The sequence below is a fragment of the Macrobrachium nipponense genome, chromosome 17 (genome assembly GCF_015104395.2).
Source record: "Macrobrachium nipponense isolate FS-2020 chromosome 17, ASM1510439v2, whole genome shotgun sequence".
Taxonomy (NCBI): domain Eukaryota; kingdom Metazoa; phylum Arthropoda; class Malacostraca; order Decapoda; family Palaemonidae; genus Macrobrachium; species Macrobrachium nipponense.
This window is the reverse complement of record NC_087210.1, coordinates 44791041-44816681: the sequence shown is the minus strand read 5'-3', so window position 1 is coordinate 44816681 and position 25641 is coordinate 44791041. Positions and strand designations below refer to the sequence as shown.

The following is a 25641-nucleotide window of genomic DNA, read 5'->3' as shown; positions in this document are numbered from 1 at the left end:
AAGGCAGTCAGACTGAGAGCGGGGAGGTTTTTGTGGTATCTGTCGAAGTGGTGCTGTTTGAGAAGATCGCTCCTGAGTGGAAGCGATCTCGGAAAATCTATCATCCATTCCAGTACCTCTGTGTACCAATTTTGAGCTGGCCAGAACGGGGCAATTAGAGTCAGTTTTGCTCCTTCTGCTACAACAAACTTCCTCACTACTTCCCCTGGATCTTGAATGGGGGAAAAGCGTACGCATCTATCCCCGACCAGTCGAGAAGTAGACTGTCTACTGCTACCGCCCTTGGGTCTGAGATTGGAGAGCAGTAGTTTTCCAGCCTTGCGTTCCAATGGGTAGCAAACAGGTCTACGTTTGGTCTTCCCCAGAGGTTCCAAAGTCTGTTGCAGACCTCTGGATGCAGAGTCCATTCCGTGAGAAGGACTTGATCCTTCCTGCTCAGAAGATCGGCCCTCACATTCCTTTCTCCTTGGATGAACCTGGTTAGGAGAGTGATCTTCCGCTCCTTGGCCCATAGCAGCAATTCCCTTGCTTTCTCGTAAAGGGAGAAGGAGTGTGTTCCTCCCTGCTTCCTGATGTAAGCTAGGGCTGTGATGTTATCTGCGTTGACTTGCAACACCGATCCCGTGATCTGAGCCTCGGTACACGAAGAGACACACCTTCGTTGAGCCTGTGTGGGTTCAACCACCAACAGAGATTCTCCTTTATCTTCTCTGAGAGAAGAAAGGAGTCTGACAATTTTGGGGACTTCTGATCCCAATTCTCCCTAAGGTAAAATTGCAGGGGTCTTAGGTGAAGCCTCCCTAGAGAAATGAACTGCTCCATCGAGGAAAGGGTCCCCAGAAGACTCATCCAGTCCCTCGCGGAACATCGTTCTTTCTCTAGGAAAGCTGCTACTTTTTGCAAGCAGCGATCTCGTCTTTCCTGTGACGGAAATACTTGAAAACCCCAAGAATCCATCAGAATCCCCAGATAGACAATGCTTTGCAAGGGAATCATCTGGGACTTCTCGAGGTTTACTAACAGTCCTAAGGACTGGGTCAGCCTCAAAGTCATAGTTAAGTCCTCCAAACAGCAATCTCTCGACTGGGCACGAATCAACCAGTCGTCCAGATACAATGAGATCTGTACTCACTTCAAATGTAGCCAACGTGCTACATTTTTCATTAGGCCTGTGAACACTTGCGGGGCCGTCGAAAGCCTGAAGCACAGACCACGAAACTGAAATACCTTCCCTCTTACCATGAACCTCAGGTACTTCCTGGAAGAAGGGTGGATTGGAACGTGGAAATACGCATCCTGAAGGTCCAGGGACACCATCCAGTCCCCTGGACGAAGAGCTGCTAGGACAGAGGATGTCGTCTCCATTGCGAACTTTTTCTTTGTTACAAACAAGTTCAGCGCGCTCACATCCAAGACCGGTCTCCACCCTCCTGAGTTTTTTGGAAGCTTGGACGGGGGACAGGAAAAAACCGTGTTACCTGCTTCTTTCTTGGAAAGAAGCCAGCTCTCTAAACCCTTAATCGCTTTCCTCATAGAAAGAGTAGGGCGCATCCTGACGAAGGAGGGGGACTTCGACAGCTTAGTGCTTGAAAGCAAAGATCCTGGGGAGGGAGGGTCAGCTGGGCAAAGAGAATCTCCGAACTCTTGCAGAAGAAGAGAAGCTAGCCTCTTATAATCAGAGACCCCCGCATCCTTAGGGAGTTCCTCCTCTGATACCTCCTCCATAGTAGCAGCTGGCGAAGAGGGCTTCCTAGGCGAAAGACTCTTAGAAGGAGAGGCGCTTTTCTCCCTAGCTGAAAGCTTGGCAGGAGAACAGAGTCTATTCCCAACGAGGGTTCTGTTAGGAGAAGTACTCGCCTCCACTTGATGGCGCTTAGCAGGAGTAGGGCGCCTGCTACTAGCCTGGGTTCTGTGAAGATCCTGGAGCTTCTCAGGCTCCTGGCGCCAGCCAGGAAAGGCGCTTGCGCCCTTGATAGGGCGCCTGACAGGAGTAGGGCGCCTACTGTGTACAAGGCTCATGTCCGTTTCTTGGCGCCTGCCAGGAAAGGCGCTTGCGTCCCTTTGGGAGCGCCTGGGAGGCGTCATGCGCCTGGAAGGAGAAAGGCGGCTGCCTTGATCTCGGCGGCTGCCTTGATCTCTGCGCCAGCCAGGAGAGGCGCTTGCACCCTTAAGAGGGAGCCTGGAAGGGGAAATGCGCCTGCTAAGATCTTGGCGCCTGCTAGGAGAGGCGCTTGAGTCCCTTTTAGGGAGCCTAAAAGGCCTACTACTCTCTTGAGTCCTACTAGGATCGAGGAGCCTCTCAGGCTCCTGGCGCTTGCAAGGGGAGAAGCTTCTGTCCCTTGTAGAGCGCCCGGGAGGCAAATGGGGTCTGCTACTTCCATGGAAGTTACGCTGCTCCTGGCGCCTGCCAAGAGAGGAGCTTGAGTCCCTCACAGGCCGTCTGGAAGTCTCAAGGCGCTTACATACAGGTCGGGAGCCATTTGAATCTAGGAGGGTCTCAGGTCCCTGGCGCCTGTCAGGAGAGGCGCTTGCACCCCGCGACACACTCCTATAATGTCGCTTAGACGAAGAGAGGAGCTTACTAGCAGAAGCTCGTCTGACAGGAGAAGACGTTCGACCGTGACGAGAGGAGGCATAGGCCGCCGAAGGCTTTGCTGGAGAAGACCGCCTTCCAGGAGAAGGGCGCCTGCCTGAGTCAGAGCGAAGGCTGGAAGCCGGTCTCTTAACAGAGCTCTTGACTGGAAGGGAGACATCCTTCCTGCGAGATGCGCCCTTTGACAACGAGCCTACCAGAGCCGACAACTGCTCTTGGAGGTCTACCAGGAACTTCTTCGTAGTCTAAGTAACTCCTTCCGGAGAGGAGTCAGGAGATCTCAGAGCTCTCTTCTTCTGTGAAGGAGAATACTCAGGGAAGGGGTCCGGGCTGGAGTCTAAAGCGTCTCCTCCAGGAGGCTTCCAGGCTCTCTTCACAGGGCGCGACTTCGACACGGAACTCCAACCACGCCTAGGTGAGGACGAATCGGAGTCCGAAAAGCACATCCGTAGGATGCTTTTTCTGTAGCTATCCGAAGCAGCCTGGGACGAGTCTACAGGTTCTGCCGAAGGGACGCCTGACCATTGGGGATACTCTACACCCTCCTTGCGGCTGTCGACATTCCTCCTCCCCTGGTCTTGGGAGTTTGGAAGAGGTCTAGGCCTAGGGGCAATGCGGAGTTGGTCAGACGCCCCCTCCACTGCACTGGGGACACTGCACACATCACTGTCCTTACCTTTATCCTTCATAGCTCGTAACTGCAATTGCAAGCTACGAATAGATGCCTTCATTGCAGCCATCTCCGAAGATGAATCCACGGGTTCGCTGCAGGGGGAAGGGGCTGAAACCATATTAGAGGCAGGAGAAACTACATTAGAGTTAGGAGCTACTTCCTGATCAAATGAGCAGGACCTACTAGAGCTTCTGACGGAAGCCTTCCTGACTCTATCCTTCTCCAACTTCCTAATATATGTAGCCAAATTCTTCCATTCTAACTCAGTCAGACTTTCACACTCCACACAGGTGTTAAAGACAGAGCAATCATTCTCCCGACATCTTACACAAACAGTGTGAGGGTCTACCGAAGCTTTCGGTAGCCTCACCTTACATTTCTCTTTCACTCACACCCTAAACACAGGTGTCACGTCAGACATTCTTAAGAAAAATCTAATTCAAAATCCAAAAACGGTCCACAAAAAGCGTATGCCAAGCCAAAGATCAAATACGTCACCAAAGGTCAATCCAGAAAAGATCCTCAGCAAGCAAGAAAGAATTTCAATGCAGGAGGAACCAACAACGATGTTGTCGGAACCGGCAACAGAGAAAATCTGATTAGAAAACGGGAATGGTTCCTAGTCCCGCCACCCAGCCGGGGGTGGTCTGATCACCTGACCTACCTGTCGCGTGTGCCGTGAGTTTTGAATTCTGTCGGGACGTCAGGAGACTATAGCTAAGTATATATCTGCCGGGGAAGTTGCATGTACAAAAATGCAATTTTCAACAAATTGTTATTTGTTCCGATACGTTATACAAACCATCGGTCCTTTAACAATAGGAAGACTCACTTCTTGGTGGGAGGAATCTGAGTCTTTGTGAACAGACTGGTGTTCGCCCAACCTTGGAATGCCTCCCTGGTCGTAAGAGCGAGGGAGGGATCCAAGCCTCTGTCCGATTGATCGGGGTGTGCATCGCAGGATCAATGGTCAGCCCTCTGGACCAAGTACTAAGAGAGAGGCAAGCGTATTTCTTCGTACCAGCAAGCAAGAACTTGTTCCTGTTTGCAAGAGGTAACATAAAGTTATGGGTTTGTCTCTTGTTGGCTTCCACTTCCCCCCCCTTTTTGGAGGAAGTGGTGGATATTCACTCCTATCCCTAATGAAAGGGATAGGATGTAGCTCAGTCGAGTAGCTTACCTGCATCTATTCCTTTTCCAGCGTAGTGACGACCGTGTCCCTCTGCCCACAGGTAGAGGGAGAGAAAGATGGGGAAGAGAAGCCAGTCGCCTCTCATTCACTCATTCATTCTTACAGTCACACCAGGAATCGATGCTGTTCTGCCTGCTCGGGTGCTGGATAAGCTACACAACATGTTGAGCAGCCACCACAGGTCCCAAGGAAAAAGTATCCAAGGACTTGTGGGCAATATCCCGAAGGTAGAAGGAGGTGAAGGTAGTCTGGTTGGCCCAGACCTCTGCCTTCAGGACCTGCGCCACAGAGAAGTTCTTACGGAATGCAAGCGAAGGACCAATGCCTCTGACTTCGTGGGCTCTCGGACGAAGGGGACAGATGTCGTCACTACCATCACTTTCGTACGCCCTCCTGATCACCTCACGCAGCCCGAATGAAAGTGTGTTCTTGGATACTTCTTTCTTGGTCACCCCAGTGCTAACGAAGAGGCGTCGACACTCAAGCCTGAGGTGTCAAATTCTCTTCAGATAGCACCGTAGCGCCCTCACAGGACAAAGCAGCATCTCATCTGTATCGTTGTCGGTGAAATCCATTAGGGAGGGGATTGTGAAAGACTCAAACCTGTCGTCAGGGATCGACGGATTCTGAGTCTTGGCCACGAAGTTCGGGACGAAATCGACCGTCACAGATCCCCATCCCTAGGAATGCTTTACATCGAAAGACAGACCATGAAGTTCCCCTACTCTCTTCGCCGATGCCAGGGCCAGCAAGAAGAGGGTCTTGAGGGTCAGATCCCTGTCTGACGACTCTCAGAGTGGCTCAAATGGTCTTCGAGTCAAACTCCTAAGGACGAGCGTCACGTCCCACTCAGGGGGCCTGAGTTCCCTGGGTGGGCAAGACCTTTCGAAGCTCCTCATAAGCAAGGAGATCTCGAACGAATTCGAGATATCCAGTCCCCTCAGCTTTAGGACCAGGGCCAGGGCGCCTCTGTATCCTTTGACTGTGGGGACGGAGAGGAGCTTCTCTCGGTGAAGAAAAACGAGGAAATCCGCTACCTGCTGAAGAGTGGCTCTGAGAGGAGATAGACCCCGTCTACGACACCAACCACAGAAGACGGCCCACTTCCCTTGGTACACAGCTGCAGAAGACTGTCGGACGTGTCCAGCCATCTCTGTTGCTGCTCTGCGAGAAAAGCCTCTCGTTCGCAAGAGATGGTGGATAACAGCCAGCCGTGAAATTGTAGGGACTGGACTGTTCGGTGGTACCGTTCTACGTGTGGCTGGGCTAGAAGGTTGTGCCAATGGGGAATCTCTCTCGGTGCTTCCGCAAGCAGAGCCAGCAGGTCCGGATACAGGCTGTTTGGGAGCCACCAGGATCATCCTGAGATTCGGGGTGGCCAGCGAATCAGACAGAAGGGAGGAAAGGCGTATGCGAAGAGGTTGTCCCACGAGTGTTGAAGAGCATCCTCTGCAGCTGCCCATGGGTACGGCACGGCTGAAAAGAAAACTTGAGTTTTCTGTTGTGCCGGGTGGCGAACAGATCCACTACTGGACGCCCCCACAGGTTGAAGAGCCTTTCCGCCACGTCTGGGTGTAGAGACCATTCAGTTCCTATCACCTGATCCCGACGGCTGAGCTTGTCTGCTACTACATTCCTCTTGCCTGGAATGTAGCGTGCTGACAGCTCTATCGAGTGAGCCACAGCCCACTTGTGCACCTGCACAGTCAACTGGTGCAACAGGAGAGACACTAGGCCCCCCTGTTTGTTGACGTATGCCACTACTGTGGTGTTGTCGCACATCAACACCACTGAGTGTCCCACCAAGCGGTCCTGAAACTCTTGGAGAGCGTAGAACGCCGCCTTGAGTTCCAGGACATTGATGTGAAGGTGCTTGTTGTGATGGTCCCACACACCTGCAGCCAGCAACTCCTCCAGGTGTGCGCCCCATCCCTCGGTGGATGCGTCTGAAAACAGCAACATCTCTGGGGGGGGAGTGCGGAGATGCACTCCTCTTAAAAGGTTCCTGTCGTCCAGCCACCAGGCTAGGTCTTGCCTCACCTCCTCCGTGAGGGACACGGGGAAGTACGGTGGGTCCTGAGCCTGTGACCAACTCTCCTTTAGTCTCCACTGGAGAGACCGCCGGTGAAGACGTCCGTGAGGAACTATCTTCTCGAGTGACGACAGGTGGCCGATCACGACTTGCCATTGCTGAGCTGACTGTTCCTGTCGAGACAGAAATCGGTCGGCTGCCTCCCTGAATCTGCTGATCCGCAAGTCCGTGGGGAAGACTTGCCCTGCTACCGTGTCGATCAGCATACCCAGGTACTTCATCCTCTGCTTGGGTTCGAGATCGGACTTCTCGAAGTTTACCACGATCCCCAGATCGTGGCAGAACTTCAGGAGTCGATCCCTGTCCTGTAGCAACTGCGAGCGGGAGCTCGCCATGACTAGCCAATCGTTGAGATACCTCAAAAGACGTATCCCGTGCAAATGGGCCCAAGCAGACACCAGAGTGAACACTCGCGTGAACACCTGTGGGGCAGTTGAGAGACCGAAGCAAAGTGCCCTGAATTGGTACACCGTCCCGTCGAGGATGAAGCGGAGGTACTTGCTGAAGGATTGATGGACGGGAATCTGAAAATACACATCCTTCAGATCCACTGAAAGCATGAAATCGTTCTCCCTATTGGAGTCGAGCACGGAACGTGCCGTCTCCATCGTGAACCGAGACTGGCGAATGAAACGGTTTAGAGGAGAGAGATCTATCGCCTAGCGCCAGCCCCCCGAAGACTTCTCCACCAGGAAAAGGCAGCTGTAGAAGCCCGGTGACCGATCCCTGACGATCTCTACAGCTCCTTTGCTCAGCATGGTCTTTGTCTCCTGTCGAAGAGCGATGTCCTTTGATGTTCCCTGGACGTAGGTCTGAAGATGGACCGGGTTGGAGGTGAGGGGTGGCCAAGATTCGAAGGGTAGTAGATATCCCTCCCGAAGGACATCTACTATCCAGGTCTTGGCACCGTAGCACTGCCATGTTGCCCAATGGCTCGCCAGGCACCCCCCACTTCCGGCAGCAGGCGAGGGGGAACGCCGTCCCTAGCGTTTCCCGCTTCTCTTCGACTTCTTCCCTGCTCCCCATCGAGAGGAGGGCTGGGAGGCGGGCTGATGACGACCTCCCCTGGCAGAAGTTGAAGGAAGAGTCTTTCCTCGGGGCTTAGACGGGGCAACCGTCTTAGCAGCCGAGGAAGCACTAGCCAAACTCTTTGGTTCAGCCGCAGTAGCTCGAGGCTGCCCAGAAGCCTTCGAGACTGCCTGGTGAACTAGGCGGTCACTGTCATCAGTGCGCCGCCTCTCCACCGCAGTGTCCACCATCTCTCCAGGAAAGAGAGAGGAGGAACTCCGAATAGGTCCATTACGAAGTCCGAGTGCCGCCTCACGCCCAGCCCCCCTGGTTACTCGTGTAAGGACTGCGTCCCTAAGACAAAGTACCAGGTTGGCCACAGGTTTGCCGTCTGATGGGCGAGGTAGGAAATGGCCCTACCTCCAGAATGGCAAAGTCTCCTGAAAGCCAGGTCTTCATTGAGAGCAGAACTCCCGGAGTTGGCTGCGACTTTGGATACTGTGAGGGACCACAGATCCAACAAAGAGACTGCCTGAAAAGCTGCCATAGCGGTCGATTCCAGGGCAAGTGCCTCCTGCTGCGAGAACCAGTTCTTCGACAGGAGCTGCTGCAGGGACACACCCGGAGTTAGCCTTGCTAGTTCCGGGTTAACCTGTTTGGGCGGCATCGGATCTTCAGAAGGCACGTAGAAACGCCACTGACGCTGTAAAGGAGGAGGAAGTAGCTTCGATGACCTGCCTGAATTCAGCGAATCCTCCTGTCCGGAAACGAGAGACTCCACCTGGTCAAGCACAGAGTCAGCCAGCTCTGATCGCGGCAGACCCACCGTCGGTTTGGGTTCCCTCTTCGGGCCCCAAAATGACTCGAGCCAGGACGTGGGCTCGGATGGTGGGAGCGGCGATCCTTCCCCAAGGTCGTTGTGCTGACGAATCAGCGCAATGACCTCGGCAAAGTTCCTCTGAATCTCTGGAGTTACTGCGTCTTGAGGAGTAGGACCGTCCAGTCCCTCCAACAAGAGCAACTCCCGAGATCCTCCTCCTTCAGAAGGAGGAACAGCATCAGACCCCTCTCGGTCTCCTCCTGCCACTTGCGCGTACGTCCTGGTTGATCCTAGGACCGTGCCTGGCACGTACGGCGTCGTGACGGGATCGCGGGGCGCGCGATCACTCCTAGGTATCTCGCTCTTCACGGTGAATCCCGAGGAAGTTGAAGGTACAGGAGAGGAAGACCTGACGCTCCCCCCTCGCTCACTGGCAGAACCAGTGTGCTTGGAGGGCTGCAAACGATCAACAACCCGCGGTGGGGATCGGTCTGCAGGCCTGGTCGCACCGCTCACCTGTGGCAAGCGGCTGGACTGAGCACAGTGGCCCCGGTCCCGTGAGTCAGATGAGCTGCTGCTGGTCTCCCTATCCGCCCAGTCCCTGTGGGAACAGCGGTCAGGGGACCTGCAGAGATCACTGCCGCGGTGAGACCGGTGCGTGTCCTCGCGGCGGGTTGAACCGCTGGTACCAGCCGAGGCTGGCGCCAACGATCGTGGGGACCTCTTCCCAGCCTCAGCCCGTGGCCGGTCAGAGACCGTCACGTCGACCCGGGTTACCAGCTGGTCGCTGCGAGAGCAGCCGCTGGCCTGGCGAGAGTCACCAGAGCGGCTCTCACCAGACTTATGCTCTGTGCCGCGGTCCTGGCGTCAGAACTTTGGCTGTACGGTACACTCGGAACCTCTCGCGAACAAGAGTCCGAGCCAGAACCTGGCTTAGCGGCCCAGGCGAGGAAGTACCGGTGGTAGCCGGTACCCCTCTGGTCCCCATCTTCTTCCTTGCGGAAGGAGAGACGGGCCCTGTTCCCGAAGGAGCAGGAGGACCAGCAGAAGGACCCTCCATCCCACCGGAGTGGGACAGACCCTTAGAAGTTCCCAAAAAAGCCTTCTTAGGGAGGGAGGAGGCAGCCTTCTTCTTCTTCGGCTTGGGAGCCTTAGAAGTTGAAGAGGAAGAGGCGGCAGCAGACGACGATGAAGACGACGACGACACCTTCCTCCTCCTCTTCTTCTTCTTCTTCTTCGTCAGCTTTCGCAGGACAGACGTCAGATCCTCCATCCAGGACGGAGCCGGGGCAATTGCCGAAGCAACACGGCCCGGCTGCACCTGTCCGGAAGGACCTGCGTCTGGGGCAGCAACACCGTGGACTGGAACAACGTGGGCAGGAGCGGGAACAGCGGGAACAGCAGGAGCGGCAGGGCCAGCAGCAGGAACAGCAGTAGCGGCAGGTACGGCAGGCAAGTCAGGTAAACCAGGAGGCTTAGCTTCAGCCAATGACATCCTGGGTACCGGCGGCAGGTCCAGGGGTGAGCTTTTAGGGCAGCGGAAGTCTGGGGTAGGCAGGACAAAGAACCCAGGTGGAGGTGGCACGCCCCTCCTCGGTACGGCAGCGATCGGCCCTTGCACAGCGGCTGTTGGCGTCACCGACATCACGTGGGGAGTATACACCAGGTGAGGAGGGGCAGCGTACCCTGGGGTAGAGATCGTGGTAGTGGTGGTGGTCACCGCTCCATGGGTGACCGCCCCAGACCCCGCCAAACACTGAATAAGCCCCTGGATACTTGGCACGCCCTGCAGTCTCAGTGACGCCCACACCTGTCCAAGGTCGTCTCCCACGGAAGATGCACCTGCGGAAGCAACGGTCGGGTAAACATGAGGGGTTCCCTCTCGCTTGGGGGGAGACGAGCCCCACCCTGAGCGGACGGTAGACCCCGAATACAATTGTATGTCGGGGTAACAAGCGCCCTCCTCCACACTCGACGGATCAAAAAGACCTTACAGACCTTACATTTTGTTCGGGTTGCCCCCAGGTCCCTCAGTGTGAGGCACCTCTAATGTCTACCAGAGTTGCTAGTACATCTTCCGGTATATTTTGCATCTTCCAATCTTGGATGGTCTGGGATGCAGTTTAGATATTTGTCGAGCTTATTCTTAAACACATCTACGCTCACTCCTGATATATTCCTCAGATGAGCTGGCAACGCATTGAATAGACGCTGCATTATCGATGCTGGTGCTTAGTGGATTAATGTCCTGTGTGCTTTCCTTATTTTTCCTGGTATAGTTTTGGGCACTATTAATCTAACTCTGCTTGCTCTTTCTGATATTTTTAGTTCCATGATGTTTTCTGCTATTCCTTCTATCTGTTTCCATGCCTGAATTATCATGTAGCGTTCTCTTCTCCTTTCTAGACTATATAATTTTAAGGATTGTAGTCTTTCCCAGTAGTCAAGGTCCTTAACTTCTTCTATTCTAGCTATAAAGGACCTTTGTACACTCTCTATTTGTGCAATATCCTTTTGAAAGTGTGGGTACCATATCATATTGCAATATTCAAGTGGACTACAAACATATGTTTTATAAAACATAATCATGTGTTCAGCTTTTCTTGTTTTGAAGTGCCATAACAACATTCCCATTTTTGCTTTACATTTTGCCAATAGAATTGCTATTTGATCATTGCATAACATGTTCCTATTCATCATCACACCAAGGTCTTTAACTGCTTCCTTATTTGTGATTGTCTCATTATTAGGTCCCCTATATGCATATGTAAGTGTTTACATAATAAAAATATGGAATGTTAGTCCATATATATAAAAGTCTAAAACTAAAGAGGTCAACCAGATTGCTTGCAGGAATGTGATCAGACTAGAGACGCTAAAGATGACGTATACAATGAGTATGTAGGCTAAGTTGACATGCCGTCACCTGTAGTCATTCAATTGTTTATAAACATTAGTCCAAGCTCCCTGCTTGAGACAACTACCGCCTACGTGATCTGTAGCGTGTCCCATTTGATTGTGTGTTCGTATGTAACTATGTCATCTGATAGTATGTTCATATGTTCGAACTACTGTCTGTTCCTTCATAACTTGTAACAGAGATGGTAGACAGGCAGAACAGAGTTAGCTATCGTCATTAGAAGACCTGTACCTCTTTACCTAAGCTTTATCATGTATAGGAATAGATTAGCCATCATCATTGGCAGAAGCGATCAAGCTATCGTTATTAGAAGACTTGTACAATCATATCTGATCTTCAGCATGTAAACTTCGAAAGAAATTATATCTATTTTTATACTTAGTGTTTTCTACAAGAACCTCACCGAACCATGAGTTTAACACATCGTCGTAAAGATAATACCGACTTCGTAAGTGATCTACAAAACCCCAGACACTCCATTGAAGATGGAAGTGCAATACCAACCGACTTAGCGTATAGATTATCGCTAGTCTAACATTACCTCATAGGGCGCCTTATCATACAAGGCACAAGCCCTAATATTGGTGGCCAGCGGACCAGAAGAACTCTACAACGTCCTACGAAGAAAAAACAGAATAATAAATCATGAAGTCACGACGACGAAAGCAGCAGATTCTTCAAGCAACCTAGTATCATCATTAGTGAGCGACTTCAGAAAAACAACAAGATTCGTCAAGCAACTTAGTATCATCGTTAGTGAATAACTTCAAGAAACAAAAACCGACGTGTCCTTTTCCTACGCAACGGAAGCTTCGTCTCTCATTAGAATCATTCAAGAAAACATCGTTATGAGCGTTTCCGGCACTGCAAGAGACAAACGAACGCGTCTGCAGCATCGGATTTTCAAGGCTCGAATCATCGAAACAACGCGCACGGGGGAAACTGAAGCCAAACCAGGTCGTCGCTAAATAGAGAAGGAGGACCAAGGCCGTGTGTCGTTATCGGAACACCGTGACTTCCCACAAAAGCAAGCTAAGTACAATTTTTTATTCATTTGGAGTAACTTTGAGTGTTTCCTTTACAGGTCGAATTTCGTTATTCCTGTGGCTGAAGTTACGAGACATTCTTAATCTTACTTTTTTACAGAAATTATCTACATCATTGAGATTTCGCTACTGCGAGTTTTTTTTATCTTTGAGTGTCTGTTCCAGAAGTTCTACTGAAATATCATAATCATATACTATGTAATTTTATCATTTTGGGTGATTATTAATCCCTTACGTGACAATCATATTAAACAGTGAATATGCGTTTACGCAGTGGACGTCTGTATTTATACAGATGCATGGATAGGGTCGGTAAGCACCGTAGTGATTAGAAAACACACAAAAAACAAGTGGAACACCCGTACAAATCTAGATAAATTAGAGGTAACACTATTTCGGGTCATGACAATAAATGCTCCTTTGCAAGTCCCGATCGCAGTTTTAGCCTTGAGTTTTTTAAGTTATATAAAATATCGAACCTCAATGACTCAACTCAACTTTAAAATATGGCTGGATTGCAAGGAATAACATGTCTGTAAAAACTTTCATCAGGCTAAATGCGCTGACCAGGATCCCTCACTATTTCAAATTTTAGCAAAGAATGAAGTACAAACAGTTAAAATTGTATGCAGTAGTGATAACTTGTCTTATTAGTAATCGCTCAGTTCCTAATAGTTCATCATTCATTGCTTTATACGTAACCAGCAACATAATGCTAAAAACACACAATACGTTGCCGATGGTAATAAAGAGAAGGATGCTAATTATTACAAAAGAAATAGAAACAGTAGCCCGTTTCAGAATCAAACAAGCAAACTCGGTGACTGTGTCACCTAGTCAAGCGGTCAAGGTTAGTTAAATCTGCCGAGTTTTCAAAGCAAAGCAAATTCCACACAATAAGCGACTCTAGCAGAGTGGGAAAAGCGATGTTGGTTCATACATACCGATATCTTTTTGAATTAAAAAGGATTTTTCCTATGAAACACACGACCGTATAAAGTAATCAGAGCAGGTTTTCGTTTTTTTTAATACATAAGTTATTATGAGTAGTGGTGGATTAAGCCCGACTGTACGCGCCGTAATAATTAGAATATCTTATTTATTCCTTTAGTACGATTAATTACCAGTATTTACGGACTCACCGTCTGTTGTTCGAACTTCCCTAATGAGAAGTCCGGATAAGCGAGCGTTTTACAGATACCTCTATAGTTATAAAAAACATTGATCTGTATCTAGTGTAATTGTAAGATTCATCTAGGGGTATACAAAATATTATCTTACATCCTGCAAAATAAGGCGTGTTTATCAAAGGAAAATCCTATAAACCTTCAAACATAGTAAAATCCGTTTGAACAAAATGAGTACAGTTTAATCAAATAATAACTTATATAAAGAACTATACATTTGTCTCATAAATCGTAACATTGTTTCAAATGACCCAACAGAATTCTCCCACAACAGCGTCGTACTTTGCACGCAAAATCTCGAGAAGCATGCACCCTCGAATGTCTTAGTGCGTGTAAAAAGACTTTGCTGGGAAATGAAATTTTAATCCTTCCCGACACTCTGAAATATAACGATTTCCGCGAACAAAGCCCTAAAAGTATACATACGTGGGATACGGAAGTTATAAATATCGCATTTTTTTTTATTGTGCTAATTTTTAATCACGCCCAACCAGTCGTGGATGAATCTCTCTGATAACCTATCTAAAGTAATATCCGTAAAGTCATTCAAGCAGAGGTGAATTCAGCAGAATTTTTTTTTATCTTCTACCTGAATACCAGGAAGTTTCTCCACTAGCGAGTGATCTCTGGAGAAAAAGGATGTCATTGAAAACAAAACACGGTCTAAGGACAAACATAAAGCTATTTACGTACCTTCGTATAGATTCTCAATGAAATTTTAAAATAGAGATTAAATGACGAAGTTGAAAATGTAGTAATGAGGAGCCATTAGGAAATCAAATAAGCCCATATAATTTTTCCCTCAAACGTCATGCCATAAAAGATCGGACTTGGCGTATCTGCGCAGATTACTGTCGCTTAAACAAGGAAACGACTTCCGATAGTTTTCCAGTGCGATGTACCGACGACATCTTATCTCTGTTAAGTTAGAATAAATTTTTTTTTCAACACCAACTTGGACTTACTTAAATGTTTTTTACCAGATACCATTACCTAAAGTTGATTGTACCTCATACACCGTTTTTCAGCACACCCAGGGACCATATCAATTTTTTACGTATGCCTCCGGCTTACGTTGCGCCCCAATTACAATATAGTGTTTGGAGACTTTTAGGGGATAACCTACATGCCTATATGGATGATCTTGTAATCTTTTTCTAATACCTTAGAAGTACATTCACATAAACTAGAGCTAGTGCTACAGAGACAAAGACAAATAATCTCAGAGTAAATATCTAAATGTGAGTTTTTTAAAAACCGAACATGTTTATCTAGGTTTTATGTGTCTGGTCAAGGTCTTAAAAGTAGTCCATGGTAAGGTGTCGGCTATTCATAACTTTCCGGTACTTATTAACGTAAAAGGGGGGGGGATACAGCACTTTCGCGCTTTAGTGGGTATTACAATCGTATGTAAATATGTAACTCTTCAATCAATGACAGCTCCTTTAACAGATCTTACGAAGAAGAACGTAGATTTATTATGGTCTGAAAAGCATCAACAGGCGTTCGATATCTTAAAAGCGGAAAAATGCAGCTTACCTACTTAAAAAATCCCTGATTTAAAATAATGGAATTTTTTTTTTTTTATTGCAACAGGGACGCCTCAGACCAAGGGGTAAGAGGGTATTACTTCAGTAATATGATAAACAGTTCTTTCCTATAGCTTTTTATTCACGTAAACTAAAGCCCTCTGAAAGTAAATATGCAGTAATAGCAAGGAAGGGCTAGGTATCTTTAACTCACTAGTACATTTTAAGTTCATAATCTATGGCTATCCTGATAAAGTCCTTACCGAACATGAGTCCTTTACCGAGTTTTTCAAAGGCTTTAATCACAGTCCAAAAGGAACTCGGTGACAAATGATCATTCAGGTCTTTGGAGCCAAGATAAGATATCTACCTGGGAAAGCAATTATCATAGCTGACGCATTATCCCGCAAATCCCGCACCATACTGCAAAGAACCATTAATTAGACTAAACAATATAGAAATATCCGTGCCTATTGTTAAAACCGTATCTAAACAAGAAAATTCCTTAACCCAAGAGATCGCGAGCATTGAATATCTGGGTTGGAGCGCAGAACTGTTACAAACTGAACAAAGCAAGAGTCAACAGACATAACCCAAACAATAAACACTTCGAACGGAAACAGAGTCAGCAGCAATAAACACCAAACAATAAACACTTCGAAACGGAAACAGGGTCAGTGGCTAAGCAAAAACAATAAACACTTTTGAGCAGAAACCCTAAAGCAAAAGTACATTTAAAGTATGTGTATCAGAATAATGTAATCAAATGTAATATTATATGTAGGTCTGTGACGAGGTAAACCCGAAGAACACAGCAGATGACTAACGACCAGGTAGTAGTAATAATCTCTTTCATACCAATCGTCCTAAACTGGTTGCATTCCGTCATCCAGGGTTCCTATTATGTCACAGAAAGCCAAATCACTATTTTACTGGCCTACAGTGCTTACAGATATAAAAAGCACATACTGATTGTAACACGTGTCATGGAAAACAAGGACACACTAAGACACCTGTCAGTTTAAGGGCCTATCCTGTGCCAAATCAATCCTTGAAAGAATATACGTAGAATTATTAACAGAATTACGAGTCTGACAGAGGGAATAAACACTTCTTAGTGTTAATAGTTCCTTGACACGTTATATAGAATTAATAGCACTAAAAACAAACACCGCAATTGAGTGCGTTAGGAATATTTATGAGTGCTAAATCAGTAAACATGGAATTCAACACATGATAATCTGACTCGGGTGGTGTAAATCAATAATAATCTCCTTAACACGTTGTGTGAATTCCTTTCCATTAAGAAAACCAATAATATATTTGATCACCCGAGTCAATCGGTTTGGTAGAATAACGGATAATTAATAGGAAGTGTCAATGTCTTACGAGTTACAACTCGTGATGTTGGATCCGGACTGGATTATAGCGGTTCTCGCGGTTTTAAATACCTTTATCATTTATATCTTGTATCTATAGAATTGATGCCGCAAGTAGCCTTATACGGTACGCCGCTAGAACACTTTTCCACATATTCAAGCCAACCATTATTTATCAAATATATATAAAAAATATATAAATAAATAAATATAAAAAAATAAGATAAATATTGGATACAAGTGGAGTCAATATAATACACTCCGTAAGAAGTCGGAAGGGTTACAAATTATAATAAAAAAGGAATCACGATAAAATCAATAAGCAAAACGTAACATAGATAATTAAATATCCAAATATATACGCGTAAAGATTTGAACTCTAACTTAACGCTTTATTTATGACAAATAAGCTAAAAGTTCAAAACACTATCAAAACCTACTGACACATTGTCTGTCCCGGTGATTTATATTCGTAGTCAATGAAAAAATAAATAAATAAATAAATAATAAATAATAATAAATAAAATAAAATAAAATAAAATAAAATGAGATTTTAAAGTCAGGAAGTCAAGAAGTGAAAATGTTATCTATGGAATAATCCTATATGAAATCTTATACAGGGCTAATAATATATAGAATTTGTATGGAAACCTTTTTCATATAGTTTGAATAAGGAATATTTATTTAACATAATGCCAACATGAAACTAATATATTGTTCAATTTTGGTACTGTTGTTTTTTTTTTTTTTTCAGACATTCTTCTCATCGGTGGAGATTAAAACACTAAAATATCATTTGAAAATACTAAAGTCGTATCTCTTACAGCAAGTAACATAACTCTTAGCTGGCTGAGAGCAATCTCCTGCCAAGTGACGACGTCATCATTGCCGTATCAGCATTTGTTTCCTTTTAACCTCAATAATCTGCTTACACAGGCTTCATCTGTGTGTCGTCTCTGCTTGCAAAAGCAGATTGACTGGAGAAAGGAATGCTTAGTTCATGAACTTCACATGTGGTTCATAGGTCACATGACAGGCCACATAAACATATTCTTATCCGTGTGTGTAATGCAATTAGTTAAGGACTGCAATCATTTTAAAATTAATGAACAAAATAAGCAAATAGAATTTCTATAACAACAAAATGAATTAATTTTTTTTTCTGAACCTCATAGACATTTAGAAGTATCAAGATATGATATTGTAATGATACAATTAAGTTTGTTCATACTTACCTGGCAGATATATATATAGCTGTATTTTTCCGAATCCGACAGAAATTTAAACACTTACGACACACGCATGGGAGTCAGGTGGTTATGTACCCATTCCCGCCGCTGGGAGGCGGGTATCAGGAATCATTCCCATTTTCTATTCATAATTTTTTATTTCCACTGTCTCCTGAGGGGAGGTGGTGGGTACTTGATTATATATATCTGCCAGGTAAGTATGAACAAACTTAATTGTATCATTACAATATCATTTTGTTCATGAACTTACCTGTCAGATTATATATAGCTGAATCCCACCTTTGGTGGTGGGAGTAGACAGAATAGAAGATTTTAGGAAACATATATATGCAGATAATTGTATCTTTGATTCCTTACCTGTTAGGCAATAGCTGACTTCGTGGTTACTGCCGCGTAAGTCTGCTTGTGCTACTAGAGTGCCAGCGAGGTAGAGACCTATATAGCTGGTGGCACTCCAGATGATCTGTCAACAGGGGCGAGACCACGACGTGACTAGACCATTGACCATCATGAGGGCAACGAAGTAAAAAACCAAACCACCTGGCGTAGCCTACCAAAAGTATCCCACATAGACTAAGCTAATGGAAGGGAGATCCGCCGCATGGCGGTCAACCCCACACCATAACACAAGTTAAAAACTCCCCTAAACCATTAAAGGATAGGATGAGCGCTACCTCCTGCCCCCAAAACAGTGTCTGCAGCGACGTATGGTCCGAGCGAGTAACAATTTTCGTATGTTGCTTTCACCTCCCGCAGGTAGTGTGAAGCGAACACCGAATTGCTTCGCCAATAAGTGGCGCCCAAAATGTCTTTGATTGCCATATTTTTGTGAAAAGCCACCGAAGTAGCAATAGCCCTCAACTCGTGGGCTTTCACTTTCAGAAGCTCCATGTCCACTTTCACTACACTTTTCATGGGCTTCCTTAACCGTACTTCTTAAGAAGAACGCCAGTGCATTCTTCGACATCGGAAGATCTGGTTTTTTCACAGAGCCACAAGTTCTCCGAAGAACCTCTGCATGCTCTGGTTCTCTGCAAATAAAACTTGAGAGCCCTGACAGGACACAGGACTCTCAGCTTCAGGTCCCACTAGCTCCGTCAACCCCTTGATCTCGAACGTTCTCGGCCAAGGGTTGAAGGGTTCTCGTTCTTTGCTAAGAACGTAGACTTAAGGAACAAACTGCACTATGATCCTTGAACCCAATATGCTTGCTTATGACTTGAATTTCGCTAACCCTCTTCGCCGTCGCCAGAGCGGTTAGGAAAATGGTCTTCTTAGTAAGATTCCTAAGCGAGGCTAAATGGAGCGGTTCAAATTGACTCGACATGAGAAACTTCAGTACCACGTCTAAGTTCCACGATGGTACTTTAGGTTGGAGAACTTTCACAGTCAAATGATCTAATGAGATCATGAATGTCTCTATCATTCGCTAAGTCGAGTCCTCTATGTCTGAAGACCACAGAAAGCACGCTTCTGTAGCCTTTAATCGTGGGAACGGCTAGTTTCGCTTCTTTCCTAAGGTGAAGAAGGAAATCTGCTATCTGGCTCACAGAGGTTGAGGTGGAGGAAATGCCCTTCCTTCTGCACCAACTTCTAAAGACAGCCCACTTTGATTGTAAACTGCGATTGAGGAGGGCCTCCTTGCGGTGGCAATCGCCGTTGCCACAGGTCTTGAAAAACCCCTCGCTTGGCCAACTTCTTGATAGTCTGAACGCAGTCAGACTCAGAGCGGGGAGGTTTTTGTGGTACCTCTCGAAGTGGGGCTGTCTGAGTAGATCTTTCCTTAGGGCAGAGTCCTCGGAAAGTCTACTAGGAAGGACATCACCTCCGTGAACAGTCGGCTGCTGGCCAGAAGGGGGCGATGAGGGTCATTCTCGCTCCTTCTGATGCATGCGAACTTCCTCATTACTTCCCCGAGGATTTTTGAATGGGGGAAAAGCGTAAATGTCTAGTCCCCGACCAATTCCACAGTAGGGCGTCTACTGCCACTGCTCCCGGTCCAGAACTGGGGAGCAATACAGCGGAAGTCCTCTCGTTCGGGGAAGTTGCGGAAAACGTCCACAGTAGGACGTCCCCACAGCTTCCATAGCGCCTGGCATACTTCCTGATTAAGGGGTCCCATTCCGTCGGCAGAAAGCTGTCCTTTGCCCACTGAGAAGTCCCCGCTCGCACGTTTTCCACGCCTGACACAAACCTTGTCAGAATCGTGACGTTTTTTGCGACTTCGCCCAAATCAGGATATTCCTCGCGATGACGAACAGAGAATGAGAGTGAGTTCCCCCCTGTTTCCTGAGTATGCCAAGGCTGTGGTGTTGTCCGAGTTTATCTGAACCACTTTGCTGGAGACTTTCCTCCTCGAAGAACCTTAGAGCGAGGTAAACCGCTGAGAGTTTCTTTTAGGTTGATGTGCCAGGACACCTGTTCCCCTCTCCAGGTGGCCTGACTTCTCTCCCTCCCAGTGTTGCTCCCCAACCCGTGGAGGACGTGTCGGAGAACAACACTAGGTCGGGGTTCCGAAGCTTGAGCGAAAGTCCTCCGCAAGCTTCTTTGGATCCAACCACCATTTGAGGTGCTTTTTCACTTCTTCCGTCAAAAAACAAGACCTCTTCTAGATCCTGTTTGCGTGACCAATTGCTTGAGAGGAAGAACTGAAGTGGTCGTAGGTGCAACCTTCCCAGAGAACAAACTTCTCCAGTGAGGAAATGGTCCCCAGCAGACTCATCCATTCCCTCACCGAGCATGTTTCCTTCCCTAGAAAGGCCGACACTTTGTCCAGGCATTGAAGTTGTCGCCCCTGGGACGGAAAAGCCCGAAAAGCCATGAGTCCATCTGAATCCCCAGATAGACTAAGGATTGAGAAGGAGTCAGATGCGACTTCTCGAGATTCACCAGAAGTCCCAGGGACTTCGCTAACGACAGAGTCGTGTGAAGGTCCTTCAGACACCCTGTCTTGCGATGAGGCTCGAATAAGCCAGTCGTCTAGGTAGAGAGAGATCCTTATTTCCGCAAGATGGAGGCACCTCGCAACGTTCTTCATAAGAACGGTGAACACCATCGGCGCCGTGCTGAGACCGAAGCAGAGTGGCCCTGAAATTGGAAAATCTTCCCCATTCAGGACAAACCGCAGGTATTTCCTTGATCGGGGATGGATGGGGACTGAAAGTATGCGTCCTGAAGGTCTAACGAGACCATCCAATCCCCCGGTCTTAAAGCTGCAAGCACGGATTGAGGTGTGTCTCCATCTTGAACTTCTGCTTGGTAACGAAGCGATTTAGACTGCTGACATCCAGAACGGGGCGCCACCCCCCTGACTGCTCGGCACTAGGAACAGACGGTTGTAAAACCCCGGAGAACTCCGGTCGAAGACCTGTTCCACTGCCTGCTTCTCGATCATTTGATCTAGTATAGTCGTGCACCTTTCTGCATTTTCTCCCTTGATACGACGGAGACAAATCCTTTGGTGTCGAAGACAGCGGGGGTAACATCAGGAAAGGAATTCTGTACCCTGTCTTGACGATGTCCAGAGACCAAGCGTCGGCACCTCTCTCTTCCCAAGCTTTCGCGAAATGTAGAAGCCTGGCTCCTACCGGTGTCTGAAGGACTTCCCTTTCACTTCTTGCTCTTGGAAGGAGCGGGAGTCTTGCCTCTGAAAGAGCCTCTTCCTCGAGGGGCTGGCTTCGAGGAAGAAGCGGATCGAAAGGGCTTCGACTTCTTCAAAGCAGAGGACCCAGAAGACGAAGAAGTAGCAGGCTTCCTAGAAGACTGTGCCAGAAGGTCTTGAGTTGCTTTCTCCTGGAGACTAGCAGCTATGTCCTTTACCATAGACTGGGAAGAGAGTGTTCTGAGAAAGGAGCGAAAAGAAGATCCGCTTTTTGCGCTGGTGAGACCGACTTTGCAGTAAAATTGCAAAAAAGTGCTCTTTTCTTAAGCAGTCCCGTGCTGAAATGAGCAGCCAATTCCTCAGAACCATCCCTGACGGCCTTGTCATGCAAGACAATACACTGGACAGCTCCCCCAGACTGATGGAATCAGAACTCCTGGACCTGGCATCCAATACTCCCAGGCACCAGTCAAGAAAATTAAAGACCTCTATGTCCTGAAGAGGCCTTTAAGGTGAAAGTCTAACTCGCTATGTGTCCACGAGACCTTCGAGGAAGACAAAAAAGATCTTCTGGTGGCGTCTACAATGCTACCAAAGTCTCCTTGAGCTGAAGGCTGGAAGCTTGACTCCGACGTTTTCTCCCGTCTCATACCACATACCAGCTTTGCCACCGAGTCTGAAGGTGGTAAAGCGAAAGAGGTCTTGCCCAAAGAAGCTTTCCTCTTTTCCATCCAATCATGGACCTTTCTAAAAGCTTGCTTCGTAGAAAGCGACTTCTTCATTCTCACAAAAGCCCGAGATCTTAGCAGCTTTTGGAAGACGAAAACTGAGAGGAGGAGTACGTGGAGCTTCAGGTTGGAAAGTGTCTGCAAAGACTGACTGAAGTAAACGAGTCAAAACCTTGTAGTCCGTCGAAACTGGAGCCAACTGCTGTTCTTCTCCACTTCGACGAAAGCGTCACTAACTTCCTCTTCAAGACACTGGAGAAGTCGGAGGAAGTAAAGAAGAGTCCCGAGCTTTCTCAAAGAGAAAGAACGGCGAACAGGAAGAGTTCCCGCCTCCGCTTGTGCTTGCGGAAGTGGAAAACTGACGTCCGTAGGCGCGCATTTGGCGTCCGAAGCCAATCTACTGGCGCCGACAGAAGCGCGCTCAAACGCCGCAGGTGTACTGGCTGGCGTCGTTCCACTGTGCGCGCTGAGCGTCCACTGGCGCGCCGAGCGTCCACTGATGCGCGCCGAGCGTCCACTGGTGCACGCCGAGCGTCCACTAAAACTCTCTGAGCGTCCACTGGCGCTCGCGAAAACTTGCACCGGTCACGTTCGGCGTCCACTAAAGCGCGTTTGACTTTCACAGAAGCGCGCTCGGCATCTAAAGAAACTCGCTTCTTATCCACAAGTTTCGTAGCAGCGGAAACAACCGCTTCACGAGAGCGAGAAACTAATTTCTCGCCTCCTCTAGAAAGTTGCTGGGAGCAGAACGAACTCTAGAGGGGAGACTCAAACGGAGAGAGAGACGAGCAGGAGAGAGAGGGAGAACGCCTCGACCTCTTCACAGGAAGATTGTCATCCTTCTTACGGCGACGTGGACAGTCTCTCTCGAAGGAAAAACATCTCGAAGTTGCTGCTGAAGAGACTGGAGAATCTTGCTTGTAGGTGGAAGCCTCCTTTTCTGGGGAGGGGCTGATCCTGTGAGCAGGAGAGTGGCGAGGGGAACGCCTTCTTGCTACTCCCAGGAACCGCCGCTTCACGCACCTTAGAGCGACTGCGGCGCTCGAAAGAAACATCTAGGGAAGATTCCGCCTCCCGAATAATCCTTACGCTTCTTCTGCGGAGGAAAGCAGCAAACGCACTATCTGGCGACGAGCAAAGTTCCGGAGAACAAACTTGGACGTGAAGCGTCCCGAACGCGAGACCGTCCTTTTCAGCGGACGTTATGCGGTATGAGAGCTCCACCCCTTGCGCGGGGAGGAAGCTTCAGAAGAAGAAAAGCACTCCTTGAGAAGACGTGCACGCGCCACGCTCCTTGGCAGTCTGGGTATGTTCGTCAGAAGCTGCCGAAGGCACGCCAGATCGGTGGGGGTTCCTCGTAACCCTCCTCGACTTTCGCATGCTCTCTCCCCGTAATCTGGGAGTTCAAGCAGAGGTCTAGGTCTAGAGGCGGAATGAGGCCGATCTGACGCACCCTCCACTACACAAGGGGCACTTTCACTGCACTTCTCTTCACTTTTGCTCTCCAGAGCTAACACTTTTGATTCTAAGTTACGAATCGATCAAGAATTAGCGATAATGTATTACCTTCTACCGACACTGTCTCAGGTGGCCGGAGGCAACACTACAGGGTAGGAGCATAATCTACAGAAGGAGGTTAGCAGGAGAATAATTTAAATCTAGCCTACCTGAAACACTCCTGGAGGAAGACCTCCTTAACCTATCTCGCTCAGTTTCTTAAGATAGGTTTCATACGCCTTCCATTCCGACTCTGTTAGTCTTTCACACTCCTTACAACGACTTTCAAACGTACATTCATTCCCCCTGCAAACTTTACAAACAGAATGTGGGTCTACTGAAGCTTTCAGTAGCCTACCTCTACATTCAGACATGGAACAAAATCTAGCGCTAGCAGAACTAGACCCTGACATCTTGATCAAAGAAAAATCAATACCAAATTCAAATCAAACCAAAGTCAACGTGTGCCAAGCCACGATCCAATTCAGATACCAAGAAAAAAAAAACCAAAACAAAAGGGATACTCAAGTAGCTAGTAAGTTTCCAAAATCTGGACGGAGGTGCTGCAAACAGGTGTTTCCAGCACCGGCGACAGAAAAATTATGAATAGAAAATGGGAATGATTCCTGATACCCGCCTCCCAGCGGCGGGAATGGGTACTAACCACCTGACTCCCACTGCGTGTGTCGTAAGTGTTTAAATTTCTGTCGGATTCGGAAAAATACAGCTATATATATATCTGACAGGTAAGTTTCATGAACAAAATGTATATATGATTATTTACTTGCAACATTAGCCTATTACAATTCAAGTAAAACATTCATGGGAAAATGTCACATTTCTTGAAAAACCCAAAGTTTATTTAGAAATTAGTTTACATCGTGGGTTTTTTCGTTGCATCTCCTACCTATTAATAATGTTTTAAAAGTTAACCTCAAGATGGCTGCACGAGAAATTGAATATGAAACTTTTGTTAGGGCACATAGAATCATGATTAATATTCTCTTTGACTCTTATGTTGCCTGGCAATCTTACAAATAGCTCGTTTTCCACTTCTTTGTCTAGTAATTTACTACCAGTAATATCGAATTTTCTTTGGATTTGTATTGATATCTGTTTATTTGTTATAATTATGGATATTTTTTACAGTCATCATAGACCTGGATAGGTTCACTCATTGTTAATGCCATGGATAAAAAAGTTGTACAGCGACTCTTTTTGAATTCCAAAATATCAGCGAATTCATGTGGGTTAATCTGGTCTAAATGGCTCTCTCCCCCTCCCCTGTATTTGGATGTCGTCTGAATTTACTTTGCCCTTGTGACAAGTATAATTTCACTTGCAGGCTGATTAATGGAACCGGTTACAGTATCCTGCAGTACGAGAGTTTCACATAGCAACTTCAAAAAAATCGTTCGTCGCTGCGGATGACTACAGTCAAGTAACAACCGCCTACAATGTGAAAGGAATTTTCATGGACTTCTTCGACCGACACCGTATCTCGTCGTTAATCTCGTTTTTAATGCGGACGCTCCAGCGGCTGTCGGAATTCGACTACAAAAAGGGACATTCTCCGACAATTACGACCCGAAGGATATTCAACTCTACTTTGCTGGCGAAGGACTCGTGCTGAGATGTTTTTTTTATTCATCGCGAACGTAATCGTGTTGCTTAGGATGCAGAGAATAAGTATGAGCGCAAAAATAGAACGTTGGACCCGCCCAGGCAAATTTTCCCCTTGTTTTAACCATTGAAAAAGGCCGTTTCAGTGGCTATAGGTGGTTGTCTGGAACTGTGTAATGGACGAAAAGTGGTTCGAAAGCTAGTTAATGTGAAGTAGTATAACCTCGGTCATGTATCCTATATATATAAATGATCATAAATAACAGAATCGAAATATATTTTTTGCGTGTACGCACTAGGAATCTATATATAATTGATCATAAATAACAGAGTCGAAATATATCTTTGCGTGTACGCAATAGGAATCTCTTATATAAATGATCATAAATAACGGAATCGAAATATATCTTTGCGTGTACGCAATAGGAATCTATTATATAAATATCATACATAACAGAATCTAAATATACTTTGCGTGTACGCAATAGGAATCTATTTAAAGT

The 25641-nt window shown here is 47.1% G+C and overlaps 1 protein-coding gene across 9 annotated transcripts in view; it reads right to left on the bottom strand.

Annotated features, from left to right (window-relative positions):
- The window catches only part of LOC135196208 (uncharacterized), a 249441-nt gene that overhangs the window by 139966 nt on the left and 83834 nt on the right, over window positions 1-25641 (bottom strand). The window contains exon 1 of one of the 9 annotated variants that reach the window (XM_064222828.1): window positions 17264-17390. The exons of the other annotated variants lie outside the window; for them this stretch is intronic. Coding sequence (XP_064078898.1) covers window positions 17264-17275 — 12 coding nt within the window. The 5' untranslated portion in view covers window positions 17276-17390. Of the gene's footprint in view, window positions 1-17263; window positions 17391-25641 lie in introns of those variants that run through there. 9 annotated transcript variants of the gene reach the window in all.